This window comes from Triturus cristatus, chromosome 8 (genome assembly GCF_964204655.1).
Source record: "Triturus cristatus chromosome 8, aTriCri1.1, whole genome shotgun sequence".
Classification (NCBI taxonomy): Eukaryota; Metazoa; Chordata; class Amphibia; order Caudata; family Salamandridae; genus Triturus; species Triturus cristatus.
Window position 1 is genome coordinate 1,539,030,369 of NC_140591.1, and position 18,250 is coordinate 1,539,048,618.

At 44.1% G+C, this 18,250-nt stretch overlaps 1 protein-coding gene across 2 annotated transcripts in view; it reads left to right on the forward strand.

Moving 5' to 3' along the window:
* CLPB (ClpB family mitochondrial disaggregase) overlaps positions 1-18,250 on the forward strand; it is a 1,140,376-nt gene that overhangs the window by 136,418 nt on the left and 985,708 nt on the right. For both annotated transcript variants that reach the window (XM_085623404.1, XM_085623405.1), the window contains exon 3: positions 1,310-1,396. In XM_085623404.1, coding sequence (XP_085479530.1) covers positions 1,310-1,396 — 87 coding nt within the window. The remainder of the gene's footprint in view (positions 1-1,309; positions 1,397-18,250) is intronic.

Sequence of the window (18,250 nt, forward strand, 5' to 3'; positions counted from 1 at the left end):
ACGACTGGGAAGAGGCGGTGGATGAAGAGGTAATCCAGTATTGTAGTATCGTCTTTAGACAATAGTAAGGGTTGGGAAGAGGCAGTGGATGAGGAGCTAATCCAGTATCATAGTATTGTCACCAGACAATAGTAAGGACTGTGACGAAGAGGCAGTGGATGAGGAGGTAATCCAGTATTATAGTATCGTCACCAGAAGATACTAAGGACTGCGAAGAAGAGGCAGTGGATGAGGAGGTAATCCAGTATTGTAGTATTGTCACAAGGGGATAGTAAGGACTGGGACGAGGCAGTAGATGAGTAGGTAATCCAGTATTGTAGTATCATCACCAGAGGATAGTTAGGGCTGGGAAGAGGCAGTGGATGAGGAGGTAATCCAGTATTGTAGTATCGTCACAAGGGGATAGTAAGGACTGGGACGAGGCAGTGGATGAGTAGGTAAACCAGTATTGTAGTATCATCACCAGAGGATAGTTAGGGCTGGGAAGAGGCAGTGGATGAGGAGGTAATCCAGTTTTCTAATCGTCACCTTACACTATAGTAAGGACTGGGAAGAGGCATAGGATGAGAAAGTAATCCAGTATCTCACCCAAAGTGTTTAAAATTGCAAAAGAAATCTGCAAGTCTGCATGAAATATGGCACATCTGAATGTAATGTGAAGGTAAATTGAATTGGTTTATTTCCGTAACTCAGAAATATTGCTCTCCAGTGCAAATGTTCCTTCATTCCGCTATAGTTGATAAACTGAGTACCAATGTGTTTGGTGATAGTGACACCTGCTAGGTGAAGTGCCAAGTAACAGTGAAACTGCAGTATCAATATCTATATAAAAATTGAATATTAACAAAACGAATTCTCACACTGCACAAAATTATCATCAAATGGTGAATATTTTCAAAGAAAGCAGGAATCCATCAATCCATTATCCTGACGGTATAAAGTTACGTCTTCTTTGGCGACTGATTTACTTGCATTAGCTAGTGTGACAAAGGTCTCTTCAAAACAAAGGCGTTCTGCCTACCTCAAAATAGTTGATTAAATTCGACTATAATCAATTTTGATTTGGCACATTTTTTCATGCTCATTGGGTAGACTGCCTACACACATTCTGTGCAAGTCACTAGGCAGAGCTGATAAAATGAATACAATGTCGGTGGGGTGATTATAATGCCTGTTTAGTCAAGTACAGAAAGACAGTTCAATTTCGGGTATGTCTTGCTTAAATATGCATTTTTGTTATTATTACATCTTAAAAAATGTAATGCTTATTTTGTTGAAACTCCCATTTGAACAAGTCCTTTTTTTTCAGGTTGCTTGCAGACGGCGTGGATGTTAACTACAGGCACAAACTTGGTTGGACGCCTCTCATGGTGGCAGCAATGTCCAAGAATCAATGGTAGGTTTTACCTAATGAATATTTGTAAGAATCTGCTGTAGGTAGGCGCATAGCAAATGTGTTAACTATTTCACTAGTCACACATTGCTCACTCACACTCTGTTTTAGTACTCCATTGTGTTTTTTCTGAAGGGATCGCAACAAAAAAGCAAACCAACAACGGGCCTTTGAAACCTGTCTGTGTGGCATGGAATCGTAGATGGTAAACAGCGTTAGAATTTATGGATCCAAAATGAAACTACTGTTCATCATCTATAAAGACATCACCTACACCCTCCATCTGACCTCTTTTTAGATGAGTTAGTCACCCGCAGCAACAAGGTCAAAAGGCTTGGATTGGTCCTCTAGTAAAGTGCCCCTTCATTCCCAGTTAGTAATGGACCATGACTATGGACCGTGCTCCCACTGACTACCCTCAGTAGGACAACCCCATCATCTCCGAATACCCTCCAAACCAAAGTACATCTTTAAAAAATGTCATCCAGCCTTTATAGTCCTTAAGGAGACTGCCTCTGGACTGAACACCTGGGCCCCCGCCTCCTTCACTGAGGCTATTACGGTCTTTTCTGTCTTAGTGTGGCAGCCCAGTTGTTGAGGAAACCATTATTGAAACAGAAATACTGCGGTATACGCAAAGCAGTGTAAATGCTGAAACGATCGTGCCAACTGAGCAACTGGTTAAATCAATCAGGTGAACTTACCCAAGGAGAGTGTGAGTTCTTAGAAGAATAAGAGTCGTCCTCCAAGTTGCTTGTTGATCCTTCATTTCTTGCTTTCGTCTTAATCTCCTACTCTTTTTACGATCCTTGCCAATTTATGAGTGCACCAAGTTCCTTGAATGTCCTTCTGATGGGTAGTCTCATTTTCAGGTAGCATTTCTATACTTTCGGAGAGGCCCAAGATGGCCTTTGCTTCATCTAGTTCCTTTACTGTGTGCCGTTTGCCCTTTAATGGGAATTAAAGAAGGAATGGAGAGCCCCACCTGTAAGAGATATTTTCATGCCTTAAGTGGACTGTGATTTCCTGGAATTCCCTGCATTTCGCCTATGTTGATTTGGAAACATCTTGGCATAGGGTGATTGTGTCGCTTGTGAAAGTTATGGGCTCTGGTTTACGAGTCGTTAACAGTATTCTTCTATGTCCATTGAAGTAATAGAGCATGGTGGCCAAGTCTGGAGCTGAATTTCTCCTCTGCTAGTATGTTAAAAACACACTTTGAGTGCAATCCAAATGGATGTCCACGGCATTAGAGTCTTGGAGGAGATGTTTGAATAGAGCTTCCAGATGGGCCTCCAAATCCGTATAGACAATGTCATTATGAATGGCCCTTATTCGGACGTTTAGTCATGAACGATTTTCAGTATTGTCCTTTTTACCTAGCAGGTCCTTTTGTTCTGCTTCAAGGGTATCCAGTCTAATTGCATGGCCATCTTGTTCATGTGAGATTTCAGCCAGGTTGTTTTTAATGCAGTCCCGCTATGTTTTCGCTTTTTGGATCGAATGAACAAGTTCTGCTAATGCTTTGTCACTGTCCTAGCAGCAGGAGGTCATTTCTTTGTGGAATTCAGTTAGGAGCAATTGAATATCCCTTTGATGGCCAGAGCTTGAAGATCCAGACTGGGTCTATACATGTGCTTGCTAGCAGATGAAGGTTCCGGGCCATCTTGGTTTTGGGGCTTTTCAAGTTTCTGAGAGCGTAGGATGTCTTTTATTGAGGCTGCTTTAGTAGTCTTTGCTTTTACCATATCTGGTAACTGTTAGTTACTGAGGATAATGCTGAGGCGCGGGTTGTGTAGGCAGGTCCTTCTAGTCCTTTTTTACCACTGGGAAGCTTCTTAGGAACCATAGGTATCCGTGAGTTCCTCCTTGTGTTCTACAATATGTGAGACCTGGCATTTCTCTCTGGTTGCAGCCCATGTTCGGACAGGCAGCAGATAGTGAACTAGTCTACTTTAACTGACATAGATATCTCACATCATATTCTACTTCGATTTACTTTACTGTTGCAAATGCATAAAAATATATTGTTGTCAATGAATGATTGCTGGACTCTTCCTACAGTATAACGTAGCGGCGGTCTTCGCTGTTTATTCGTGGTTCACCACTCTTTCCATTTAAAATGTATTTTTTGACATACCTATAGCTTTTAACCCTGTGGACAAATTTACACAAAATTTGTAAGATCACTAGCTTAGTCAGGTAAAGGTCTGGCATGCCAATATTCATGAAGGTACATTGAGGTGGGGGGGAGAAGTCAAAAAAGGCCAGTTATAAAAAAAGTGATTTCTCAATTTAGCTCAAGCCTACAGTTAGGACCGCTGAATGGATTTACACCAAACTTGGCACAAAAGTAAAACTTTACTAAGAAAGCGTACTTGTCATGGTTTGGTGTAAATCTGTTTTTGAGATATTAACATTTACAGAAGTTGCAGAGTGGAGTTTAAAGGGTTAACACTTTTGTATATCTCTGACGTTTTAACTGGAAAGTCGTGACTCGTGATTCTGATCAATCACATTTTGGATTTTTAAGATGCGATTGACTGGATATGGACTCTGAATTTTGAAACTCTTTAGACTAATGTGAGTCTCTGTGGAAAAAAATATTTTCTCAGCCTGAGGGATTTGGGGGTGGGGAGGGCTAAAAAATGGCTGCCCGCAAGGGAGTGCTAAACTGTGCCCATAGGCATATCAATCTCAATTGCTGAAATTGATTGCGGCTCTTTTAGGTACCGGAATCAACACTAATTTTGTGGTTGACTCTCAAATCACTTCTGACTAGAGATTTCATGACTCCAATCACTTCTGACTCAAGAGTTTAGTAGTTGTTAAAACAAATTAGGCAAATGCTTTAAGAAGTGTATGACCACAAGCAAAAAGCAAGCCCTTGGACCTAAGCACTCCTCAGTCTGAAGGCTGTGCACTGTGAGAGTAGGTTACCTGTGAGTGTAGACTACAGGCAGAGAGGAAAGTGCTGGACCTGGCCGCAGACGAGGCCTGCACAGAACACCCGCAGAGCATGGCCAAAGAGGTTAAGAGATGGCTGGGGGTTGGGCATGGGGCCTAGCTATGTAGTTTTTCAGTGAATAGAATTGATTTGAGAGTCTTCATACTCTTAAGTTAGAGGTGATGCGTGAGTCATGAAATCTTAAGTTAAAAGTGATTTGAAAGTCAGCCACAAAATGGTGATTTGACTCTATATCTAGGTATATGTGTGCATATATATATATATATATATATATATATATATATATATATATATATATATATATATGTAGGTAGGTAGTTCTAGTTAGGACCTATTATCCATAGGTAATCCGCAACATTCTATTTGGAATAACTTTGGCGCCGGTTGACGAATCTTCGCGAAATTTTCAAAACTGGTGGGGCGCTCCGGTCCGCTCCTATCCTGAAAGTCTCGGGGTGATTCGAGAAAAAAGGGGTGTCCCAAAACGTGTTTTCCCCATGCAATTTTCCATAGGAAACTTTAATCGCAGCAACAGCCCGAACTGCTGAACAGAATGACACCAAATTTGGCAAAAAGGTAGCCCTTGGTTCAGAGTCGTCCCTTTTGGTTAAATGGTGTAAATCCGTTCAGTAGTTCCTGAGAAAATCAAAAGTAAAATCACATGTATATCTGGGCGGAGCCTAACCACACATCTCATCGTGAGATCTGATTGGCTATCAGCACTTCATCCAAGAAGTGTTGGCAGCCATCTTGGGACCAATATACATGATAGCACCTCATTAAAAAGCATTGCAGTTAATAGAAGGTTTTAAGACTTTAGTTACATTATAAATCATTTGTTGATGGTACCATACTCATTTTAGGAATTGTGGTGTGTTCTAAGGTGATTTTACCATGTGAAAAAGCCTTTTGCTGGGATATTATGAATCATATTTTGAGAGAAAACTATTTTCTCATGCTTTTCCCACAGAGGTTTGGAAGGTGATCTATAAGCTAAACTGAGAGCATATTTTCTGTAAATTCACATTATCTTTGTTCGTCATGTGAGAATGAAGTCTGACATTCTCAGTAAAACATGTACATCCAACAAGGGCAGAGACTGTCATTTGATTCCTTTGTGTTCTACTGCAGCTTCCCAGAGTGTTCTAAAGAACAACTAGAGCGCTAACAGTCCCACTTATGACAAACGTATGGCACACCTGAAGCCATCTTGATTGGAATAAAGTGGTAACACTTAAAACATTTAATTTGCAAAGGAACAAAATCAGGGGGTTCATTTTGCCACTGAAATGATGATTGGTGCTGCAGAAAGAAAAATTAGGGCACATTTTGACTTCTCAAATCCTCTTGTATTTCATTAAACCATTCTGTCATGCAGACTGAAACATGCACTTTGAATACCAGCAGCAGACTTCCCTGGTGAGCAGTAGCTTTACTACAGTGATCTAATGAGCAACTAGAGTGCTAACATTCAGAATTTATGGCAAATGTGTGACACATCTGAATGCCTTCTTGATGGAACCAAAGTAAAAAACTGAAAGTATTTCCTACTGAGGAGACCGCAGTAAATGAGGAAATTAGGAAACTTCATAACAAATAAGTCTCCCAAGATGGCCACCAGAGACAAAAGAGCCCAAATGTAGCACACATATCACCCAGATGTAGCCCAAGTATAGCCCAATGACAGAATGTCCCAGAGTGCTCTTACGAACATCTAGAGCGCTGACTGTCTTACTTATGACAAAAGTATGGCACACCTGAAGCCATCTTGATTGGAATAAACTGGTAACACTTAAAACATTTAATTTAAAAAGGAACACAATGAGGGGGTTCATTTTGCCATAGAAATTATGATTAGTGCTGAAGAAAGAAACATTAGGGCAAATTTTGAGTGACTTCTCAAATCCTCTTCTATTTCATTAAAAAACTCTGACATGCAGACTGAAACATGTACTTTTAATACCAGCAGCAGACTTCCCTGGTTAGCAGTAGCTTTACTACAGTGATCTAATGAGCAACTAGAGTGCTAACATTCAGAATTTATGGCAAATGTGTGGCATATCTGGATACCTGCTTGATGGAATCAAAGTAAAACACTGAAAGCATTTCCTACTGAGGAGACTGCAGTAAATGAGGAAATTAGGAAACTTCATAACAAATAAATCTCCCAAGATGGACACTAGAGAAACAAGAGCCCAAAGGCAGCACAAATATCACCCAGATGTAGCCCACATTTAGCCCAATGACAGAAGTGTGCAAAGCACTTTTTATTTTTTGTGTTTTTGCAGTTTTATATAGTGAAGACTTGTCAGGTATTGGAGTGCTTTCCATGAGCATTGGTTACATCACACAAGAACAAATTCATTTTGGTTGTAGACATGGGGAGATTAAGTGATTTGACGAGAATCACAGAATGTCGAGCTGAAGCAGAAACCCAAACTGGTTCCCCAGTTGCAAAGTCTGCAGCTCTGGAAGTAACACCACATCCTCTCCCCTAAGTGCAACATTTAATCAAGTGGTCAACTGGATAAAAAAAACATAAAGATAACAAATAATTTAAAATTGCTTTGTCGCTATTTGAAAACTCAGGAAATATGTCCTCATTTTAGTTTTTTAGAGCACTAACCATAATTTTGATGCAAATAAGACCCTCTCCTATATGTAATTTCTAAAGGAAATGCTCTAGGTATTACAGTTTTGATTGCATCAATTGTAATAAATATAGAATGTTGGCAACCTAGTTGTTCATTAGGATACTGTTGAGAGGCAGAGGCCTGGGGCACGGACTCTGAAAATTGAAGGCAGGTAGGAGGGTGCAGAGGCAACAATTTGACCACACTGGGCAGGCAGGAAGGGCAGTGGCAGCACAACAGACTATGGAGGGCAGTGGAAAGGGGGGCAGGGGCAACAAACCAACAATACAGGACTGGCAAGAGAGGCAGTGGCAATATAATAGAGAGGCAGTGGTAGTACAACCATACATGCCAACAAACCCGATTCAGCCATGAAACGTCCAATGTTTTTAAGCTCAAATGGGCTTTATTTGATCTGTCTCCTGTCTACAATCTCCTCTTTTTCAATGTAACTCAAAGGGGAAAATCAATACCCCAGTTTTTTTTCAAAATCTCCCTCTTACCAAGTTCAAAATGTTCACAAGTATGGTACATTGGATCATGGAAGGCAGGAGGAATTGGAGTAGGGACATGGACTCGGATAACAGAGGACAGGAGGGACATGGAGAGGTGCACCAAACTGACCCTACAGGGCAGGCATCAGGGTTTGCAGCAGCACAATACACCACACAGGGCATGCGGGACGGGAGTGCAGCACAACAATCCATAGAAAGCAATAGGGAGGGGACAGGACCATGCACATGGACAACAGAGAACAGATGGGAAAGAGGCAATGGTAGCTAGCGGAACATAACAGACAGACAGGAGATAAAGCTGCAGCATAACAGACCATAAATGGCAGGAGGGACGGATCAGGGGCATTACAATAGAACAGACAAGCAGGAGGGAGGGAATAGGGCTCTGCACATGGAAAAAGAGGGCTGGGGCCAAGGGGGCAGGGCAGGAGCAGCAAGATGTCCAAGGAGGTCAGGCAGGATGGGCACTAGAAGCAAGACACACCATGGAGAGCAACAGTGAGACTACGATGGCATACACACAGACCATGGAGGGAAGGTGGGAGGGGGTCAGGGGCAGCTAGCTGACCACACAAGGAAGATGGGAGGGGCCGTGGCAGCACAGAAGGCCATGCATGGCAAGCGGGAGGGTTAGTGGCAGCACAATGGCTATGATGGGCAAGAAGGAGGGTGCAGGGGCATGCACAAAGGACCATGGAGGATAGAAGGGAGGGTCAGGACCTGGGCACAGACAAGAGAGTTCAGGGGAAGGGGCCTCACAACAGACCACGCGGGGCAGGCAGTAGGAGCAGTTGCAGCACAACAGACCAGGGAGGGCAGAAAGGTGTGGCAGTTAAATGGACCATGGAGGACAGGAGGAAGGGGATAGGGGCATGGAATGTGGACAGGCAGGGTGGAGGTGGCAGGGACAGGTTACAGTCATCTGACAATGCTAGGCAGGTGGGAGGGGAGTGGCAGCTCAACAGAACACTCAGAGTAGATAGGAGTGGCAGGTCCATGGAACATGGTGGGCAAAAAGGATGGAGCAGGGGCATGCACAAAGACATCGGAGGGCAGGGGGAAGGAGAAGAAGGGCAGCAAGCTAAGCACAGAGGCTAAGCAGGAGGTCAATGATGGGGCATAGAATTGGGCAATGGAGGGCAGGAGGAGTGGACTGGTACATCATGCTAAATGAAGGGCAGTGGCAGCACATCAGACCATGCATGGCAGGAGGGAGGAGGCTAGTCCATGGATTCAGACAACCGAGGATAGGGAGGAGGTGGATGGGGCAGCAAGCTTACTGTTCAGAGAAAGAACTGTTGATGGACAGAATGCAGAAAAATGTCATACATTCACCCCAGTACAGAGATCTGGGCCTAAATCCATCGTTTTTTTGCTCACCATGCCATTCCAGTTTGGACCCAGCCATATGCAAATCAGTCTTGACCCTGTGCCCAATGGGAACAGTCCAGCCCGAACTGCTAGGCCAGGTCCTCCCTGAACTGGAAACAAGTATCCTAGGAACGGGTTCGGGGTTTCACCCCTCTTCAGCCAGGATAGCTTGATTCCAGTGGCATGGACAGCACGGGACTCACGTCTGAGCATACCCGTCACACTCGAGGTGACAATTGCAAAAAGAACTATTGATGGACAGAATGCAGAACAATGTCATACATTCACCCCAGTACAGACATCTGGGCCTAAATCCATCATTTTTTTGCTCACCATGCTATTCCAGTTTGGACCCAGGCATATGCAAATCAGTCTTGACCCTGTGCCCAATGGGAACAGTCCAGCCCTAACTGCTAGGACAGGTCCTTCCTGGACTGGAAACAAGCATCCTAGGACCGGTTTCGGGGTTTGACCCTCTTCAGCCAGGATAGCTTGATTCCATTGGCATGGACAGCACGGGACTCACGTCTGAGCATACCTGTCACACTCGGGGTGACAAATGCAAAAAGAACTATTGATGGACAGAATGCAGAACAATGTCATACATTTACCCCAGTACAGAGATCTGGGCCTAAATCCATCGTTTTTTTGCTCGCCATGCCATTCCAGTTTGGATCCAACCATATGCAAATCAGTCTTGACCCTGTGCCCAATGGGAACAGTCCACCCCGAACTGCTAGGCCAGCTCCTCCCTGGACTGGAAACAAGCATCCTAGGACCAGTTTCGGGGTTTCACCCCTCTTCAGCCAGGATAGCTTGATTCCAGTGGCATGGAGAGCACGGGACTCACATCTGAGCATACCCGTCACACTCTGGGTGACAAATGCAAAAAGATCTATTGATGGACAGAATGCAGAACAATGTCATACATTCACCCCAGTACAGAGAACTGGGCCTAAATCCATCGTTTTTTTGCTCACCATGCCATTCCAGTTTGGACCCAGCCATATGCAAATCAGTCTTGACCCTGTGCCCAATGTTAACAGTCCAGCCCGAACAGCTGGACCAAAAAAAAACTGATGGATTTAGGCCCAGATTTCTGTCCTGGGGTGAATGTATGCCATTGTTCTGCATTCTGTGCATCAACTGTTGTTTTTGCAACTGTTCAGAGAAGGCGGGTATTAGGAACTTTATTGTTTTTAAAATGTGTGTCTGCGCAAACTACTTAAAATATGAACAAGTATGCAGCATAATCTCACTTTTATTCAGGAAGAAGAGGACGTTTGTGACTGTGACTCCGGGCTCACTTGGCAGAAACACCCCCTGACCCTCCACCCCCATCGCAAAATGTAATGCCTGTGAAAAGGGTAGGTGAATGCAGTGTTATATGGCATATAGTCCTGAGAGCACGATTGAAAATGAATACTAGATATAGTGTATGGTATAAACTATGCACCAAAAAGTGTGATATAAGATATACCGGGCGTGAAATATAATATGCAATACATTGTGCGCAATGACAGATTCATTGGAGAGCGCGAGATAGCACAGGCACTAGCGTGTGCTATGCGATATGCACCTTGGATAGTAATATGCACAGGGCAGTGTTGTGTAACCTAACTAGTCCCTAAAGTTGTAATATAAAATATGTGCTGGGTAGTGTAACGTTGCATATGCACTGTGACAAAGATATGGATTCCAGATTGCATAGCGCTGTGCGTTATAACATAGGCATTGAGGAAGGCACGTTAGATGGGGCAATATAACCCGTGTGAAGGCAAGTGTGGCATGACATATTCACGGGGTGGTGTTACAGTGCACATGGGCTAGAGAGTGTCATAGCATACGCACTAGCTGGTGGAATACAACACAGAGGTGTGTGGCACTCGGCGGGCACTGGTGGGTGTAACACAGCATTGGGCTCAGCCAGAAGCGCACTGTGACTCTCAAGTGAGGTTTGTCTCCTTTCCAGAGAGTAAAATAAAAAGTATTACACATCCAGCGGTGGATGTGTGTTTTATTAAACGTGAGGGGGGTTTCTTGCATAGTTTTGGTCGAATTTTTGTCGAATCCCCTTTGAATGGCTTGGTGTGCGTGTGTATTAAATGTGCCCGTCAATAGCTACCCATGTTTGTATAAATGAACGACAAGGGTGTCTACTTGGAGAGTACCCACCTGTGGGGGCGCCGGGATTAGGCACGGTAGGACGTCAGACATGTCAGAGCTTCACTAGTGGTGTAAATACATTCCACGTGGATTCATTGTATGCATAGTCGCCTTTTAATGAATATTACGCCAATCGTCATGGTGATAGGTACGTACGGTTTGTCCAGCATGTCTTAGGTGTTTATATACATATATAAAAAAACAAATTATAAAAAACAAAGGCCGGCCCGGGGGATGGGGTCCCCTGGGCCATAAGTGGCCTGAGGAGGGGGGCAACGCAGCCCCCCTCCTAAAGAATTAAAAAAAAAAAGAAAAAGGCCATGCCCCGTGGGTTGGGGTCCCCGGGGCTGATTAAGGCCTCGGGAGGGGGGGCCACGCGGCCCCCTTCCGAATTTTTTTTTTCTAAAAAAAAAAATTAGGGAGCAGGCCCTGGGGGAGGGGGTCCCCATGGCCAATAAATTTGAAAAAGAAGGGGAGGCCACACAGCCCCCTTCTTAAAAAAATTAAATAAATAAAAGACCGGGTTCGCGCCGGAGGCCACGCCCCCTCCTTGCAGCACTCTGCAAACGCGCCCCCCTGGGGTGTTGTAAGTTGGGAAATTAATTCCCCTTCAATACTGAGGATCCCTGAGGGCCAACTAGCCCAACAGATATCTCCAGTATGCACCAGGGAGCTGCGTTGCAGACCGGTGTTCTGAGGCCACGCCCCTTTTGACACCTCTCTGCAACGCAGCTCTGTGGCGCTTACTGGAGGTACCTAGTGGGCTAGTTTGACCGTAGGGACCCTTATGATTCAAGGGGACTTAATCTCTCAACTTAGAACGGCCACAGGGCGCGTTTACACAGTGGTGAAGGGAGGGGACGGGCCTGAGGTGACGTGTGCAAACACGCCCTGTGGCGCGTTTTAAGTTGGGGAAATAATTCCCTTTCAATCCTGAGGGAACGTGAGGGCCAACTAGCCCACCAGGTGCTTCCAGTAAGTACCACTGCGCTGCGTTGCAGAGAGGTGGTGCAGGCCGTGCCCCTTTTTACACCTCTCTGCAATGGCGCTTACTGGACGTACCTAGTAGGCTATTTTGCCCCTAGGTACAATCCGGATTCAAGGGGACTTAATCTCCCAACTAAAAACAGCCACATGGCGTGTTTACACAGTGGTGAAGGGAGGGGACGGGGCCTGAGGTGACGTGTGCAAACACGCCCTGTGGCGCGTTTTAAGTTGGGGAAATAATTTACCTTCAATCCTGAGGGACCCTGGGGGCCAACTAGCCCACCAGGTGCTTCCAGTAAGCGCCACTGCGCTGCGTTGCAGAGAGGTGGTCTAGGCTGTGCCCCTTTTTACATCTCTCTGCAATGCAGCTCTGTGGCACTCACTAGGAGATACCTAGTAAATAAATGTAAAAAATAAAATAAAAAAGACCGGCATCGCGCCGGAGGCCCCGCCCCCTCCCTGCAGCACTCTGCAAACGCTCACCCTGGCGCGTTTGCAGATGGGAAACTAATTCCCCTTGAATACTGGGGGTCCCTGGGGGTCAACTAGCCTACCAGGAACCTCCAGTATGCGCCAGGGAGCTGCGTTGCAGAGGTGTTCAGAGGCCACGCCCCCTTTTACACCTCTGTGCAAGGCAGCTCTGTGGCGCTTAATAGAGGTACCTGGTGGGCTAGTTGCACCCCAGGGACCCTCAGGATTCAAGGGGAGTTAATCCCCCAACTTAAAATGCGCCATGGGGCGCGTTTGCACAGTGGTGAAGGGAGGGGGCGGGGCCTGAGGTGACATGTGTGCAAACATGCCCTGTGGCACGTTTTAAGTTGGGGAATTAATTCCTCTTCAATCTTGAGGTCCCCTGGGGGCCAACTAGCCCACCTGGTACCTCCAGAAAGCGCCACGGAGTTGCATTGCAGAGAGGTTGTTCAGGCCGTGCCCCTTTTTACACCTCTCTGCAACGCAGCTCTGTGGCGCTTACTGGAGGTACCTAGAGGGCTTGTTGGACCCTAGGGACCCTCAGGATTCAAGGGGAGTTAATCTCCCAACTTAAAACGGCCACAGGGCGTGTTTACACAGTGGTGAAGGGAGGGGACGGGGCCTGAGGTGACGTGAGCAAACACTCTCTGTGGTGTGTTTTACATTAGGGAAATAATTCCCCTTCAATCCTGAGGGCCCCTGGGGGCCAACCAGCCCACCAGGTGCTTCCAGTAAGCGCCACTGCGCTGTGTTGCAGAGAGGTGGTCCAGGCCGTGCACCTTTTTACACCTCTCTGCAACGCAGCTCTGTGGCGCTTACTGCAGATACCTGGTGCACTAGTTGGACCCAAGGGACACTCAGGATTCAAGGGTACTTTATCCCCCAAATAAAACGGCCACAGGGCGTGTTTGCACACATATCACCTCAGGCACCACCCTCCCTTCACCAGTGTGCAAACACGCCCTGTGGTGCGTTTTAAGAGGTAGTTTTAATCCCCCTGCCCTATTATGTACTAAGGTCTTACAGAGGAGGTCATGGTAATCACAGGGGTACCCCAACGCATAGTGTTCCCTAGTGTATGTAGGCGTTTTCACTGTATTCTAAGTGTCTTTTAGCATAGCACTGGCTCTAGGCCTGGTTAGTCAGATTCAGTTACCACCAGTACCCGTCTGAAAAAGTTGTGGGCACAGGAGGACTTTCTGCTCCTCTGTTGATTCTTTCTGCACATCTCTTCTTCTTCCTGCACTTTTCTTCGTCTTTGTGGACTTCTGTTGCTTCTTTCTGCATTTCTTTTTTTTCATTCTGTGCGTTGTTTCTTCTTTCATCACATGTCCTACCTCTGTAGGCATAGTTAGAAACTAGCATTTAAAAAACCTTTTAAATTCACTGAAAACAACCATAGGTTTCAGGCACGTTATAGTTAGAAATTGGCATTTAAAAAACCTTAGAAATTCACTGAAAAACCATAGGTTTCAGAGACGTTATAGTTAGGAATTAGCATTTAAAAAACCTTAGAGATTCACTGAAAAAATTATAGGTTTTAGAGAAAGTTATAGTTAGCTGGACATTTCACTCGTACAAAGCCCGTGAAATTCCCCCGTTATAGTTAGTTCAGCTAACTATAACTCGCGCCTCCGCAATGCACTGCGATTGACGTCACATATTACATCACTCATGACATGGTCAGTGACTTCACTGATTACATCACTGATGACATCTCAAATGACATCACTGATGACATCATCCAGTGACTGTGTGTTTCTCTAACGTTTAAATACATTTTAATATATATAGGGAAAGGCGTGTTGAAGAATGAGTGGGTGTAAAAGTGTCTGAATGTATGATTTACTAGGTGTGTGACTGACTCTATAAGTGAGTGATTAAACATAACTTACTGAATGCATGGGTTAGTGACTAAACTGTGTGAATGTCTGTATCGGTCTGTCTGTTGGTGTGTAAGCGGCTGCATGGGTTTGCGAATAGCTGCATGAGTGTCGATATGGGTTGATTGGTTGTCTGAGTATCTGTATGGGTGCCTGAGTATTTGTGTGGGTGGGTTGTGTATGACTGTGCATAGATATGTGAGTGGGTGATTTACTGGGTGCATGGTTTTAAGAGTGCATCTTTGATGGACTATATGGGTGGGTGAGTGTATGTATGGGTGTGTTAGTGGTTGAATGTATATCTCAGTGGTACATGTGTGAGTAACTACATATGTGAAAGGCAGTTTATATGTGTGTTAGAGTATATAAATGGCTATATGTGAGAGTGTGTGATTCTGAGAGTGGCTGTATGGATGAGTGTATGCTTGTATCAGTGATTGTATAAGAGCATAAGAATGTGGTAGTATTTTTTATGAGTTAGTGAGCTGGTGTGTGTATAACTGTATAGGTGAGTAAATGGGAGTGTGATTAATTATTTGCATGACTGACTAGGTGTGTGAGTACCTCTATGGATGAGTGGCGGTGTGTTAGTGTCTATATAGGTATATAAATGCATATGATAGTTCTGTACTGAGTGACTGTAAGTATGAGTGACTGTACAGGTGAGTGAGTGGATGTGTGTGTAGACCTACGAATCAATGAGTGGGTATGTAGTTATTGGTATTGGAGTATCTATGGTTTTGAGAATGGCCGTCTGTAATTTTGAGTGGGTGCATCAAAGGTTATATTAGGGTGTGAGAAGATGCATCAATTTATCACATGGATGATGTCATCAGTGTTGTCATTGGAGAGGTCATCAGTGATATCATCAGTGATGTCACTGTCCATGTCATGAGTGATGTAATATGTGACGTCATCAGCAGTGCATTGCGGGGACGCGAGTTATAGTTAGCTGAACTAACTATAACGGGGGGGATTTCACGGGTTTTGTACGAGTGAAATGTCCAGCTAACTATAACTTTCTCTAAAACCTATGTTTTTTTCAGTGAATATATATATATATATATATATATATATATATATATATATATATATATATATATATATATATATATATTCACTGAAAAAACCATAGGTTTCACACATGTTATAGTTAGCGGAAATTTTACTGATAAAAAACCAATGAAATTCCCCCGTTATAGTTAGTGCAGGCAACTATAACTCACGCGACCGCAATCCTCTGCTGATGCTAATACTGTATTTAGACACTTATTTGCCCATGTCTTCTTCCATAAATGTTTAGCTATACATATATTACAAATATTTTTTTTTCATAAAGACACATATGTCATCAGCAGAAGATTGCGGTCGCGTGAGTTATAGTTGCCTGCACTAACTATAACGGGGGAATTTCATTGGTTTTTTATCAGTAAAATTTCCGCTAACTATAACATGTGTGAAACCTATGGTTTTTTTCAGTGAATTTGCAAGGTTTTTTAAATGCTAATTCCTAACTATAACGTGTGTGAAACCTATGGTTTTTTCAGTGAATTTGTACGGTTTTTTAAATGCTAAGTTACTTTACGCCATTCGTGGCGTGCGCGCCCACTTAACGCAGTTCGTTCCGTGCGCGCACGGTGCGCTTCGCGCACCGTGCGCGCACAGTGAGCACGCGGTGCGCTTCGCGCACCGCGCACCCACTTTACGCAGTTAGTGCCGTGCACGCACGGTGGGCACGCGGTATATATATATATATATATTACCTACTGGCGGTCGCCAGTAGGTAGTTATAGTTAGGACCACGTTTCCATAGGAAATCCGCAACATTCTATTTTGAATAACTTTGGCGCCGGTCGACGAATCCTCGCGAATTTTTCAAAATAGGTGGGGCGCTACGCTCCGCTCCTACCCTGAAAGTCTCGGGGGGATTCGTCAAGCGGGGGCTGAGATAAAAGGGGGGTCCCAAAACGCGTTTTTCCCATGCATTTTTCCATAGGACCTTTAGACAGGGCTACAGCCCGAACGGCTGAACAGAATTACTAGAAATTTGGCAGAGAGGTAGTCCTCAGGTCAAGGAAGTGCCTTTTGTAGGTTTGGTGTAAATCTGTTCAGTAGATTCTGAGAAAATAGCCTTTAAATCAATATATATATCTGAGCCAGCTTACGGTGCGCTTACGGTACGCTTACCGTACGCGTACGGTGGCGTGCGCGAGCGCGATTCTGATTGGCTCTTAGATCTAAGTAAACATTCGAATCGGCCGAAACCAGGAAGCGGCGGCTGCCATTTTCTCTCTCGCACTGAGAGTGATTTTTAAAATATAAAGCCCAAAAACATGTAAAGGGGCTGTTTAGACAGCTCCCACACACATAGCCATGTTGAGGGAGTCCCCAAAGATCCCCCAAGGCCAAAAACGGAATTTTTATTTTTTCGGTAATTTCGCCGATTACGCTTACCGTACGCGTACGGTAAAAAATTTAAAAAAAATTATCCACACTCTCTCCACCCCGTGTGCACGGCACTAACTGCGTAAAGTGGGCGCGCGGTGCGCGAAGCGCACCGCGTGCTCACTGTGCGCGCACGGTGCGCGAAGCGCACCGTGCACGCACGGAACGAACTGCGTTAAGTGGGCGCGCACGCCACGAATGGCGTAAAGTAACTTAGCATTTAAAAAACCGTACAAATTCACTGAAAAAAACCATAGGTTTCACACACGTTATAGTTAGGAATTAGCATTTAAAAAACCTTGCAAATTCACTGAAAAAACCATAGGTTTCACACATGTTATAGTTAGCGGAAATTTTACTGATAAAAAACCAATGAAATTCCCCCGTTATAGTTAGTGCAGGCAACTATAACTCACGCGACCGCAATCTTCTGCTGATGACATATGTGTCTTTATGAAAAAAAAATATTTGTAATATATGTATAGCTAAAAATGTATGGAAGAAGACATGGGCAAATAAGTGTCTAAATACAGTATTAGCATCAGCAGAGGATTGCGGTCGCGTGAGTTATAGTTGCCTGCACTAACTATAACGGGGGAATTTCATTGGTTTTTTATCAGTAAAATTTCCGCTAACTATAACATGTGTGAAACCTATGGTTTTTTCAGTGAATTTGCAAGGTTTTTTAAATGCTAATTCCTAACTATAACGTGTGTGAAACCTATGGTTTTTTCAGTGAATATATATATATATATATATATAAAAATATATATATACACACACACACACAGATAGATAGATAGATAGATAGATAGATAGATAGATAGATAGATAGATAGATAGATATAGAGTCAAATCAGCGGCCATTTAGGTGTCGAAATCAATGCCCATTTTGTGACCGATATATGCATATGTGTGTGTGTGTGTGTGTGTGTGTGTGTGTGTGTATATATATATATTCACTGAAAAAACCATAGGTTTCACACACGTTATAGTTAGGAATTAGCATTTATAAAACCTTGCAAATTCACTTAAAAAACCATAGGTTTCACACATGTTATAGTTAGCTGGGCATTTCACTCGTGAAAAACCAATGAAATTCCCCCGTTATAGTTAGGTCAGATAACTATAACTCGCGCGACCGCCACTCTATCACAAGGATGATGTCATCGGTGATGTCATGAGTAATGCCACTGACCATGTCATGAGTGATGTAATATGTGACGTCATGAGCACTGGATTGCGGGCGCGCGTGTTATAGTTATCTGACCTAACTATAACGGGGGAATTTCATTGGTTTTTCACAAGTGAAATGCCCAGCTAACTATAACATGTGTAAAACCTATGGTTTTTTAAGTGAATTTGCAAGGTTTTTTAAATGCTAATTCCTTACTATAACGTGTGTGAAACCTATGGTT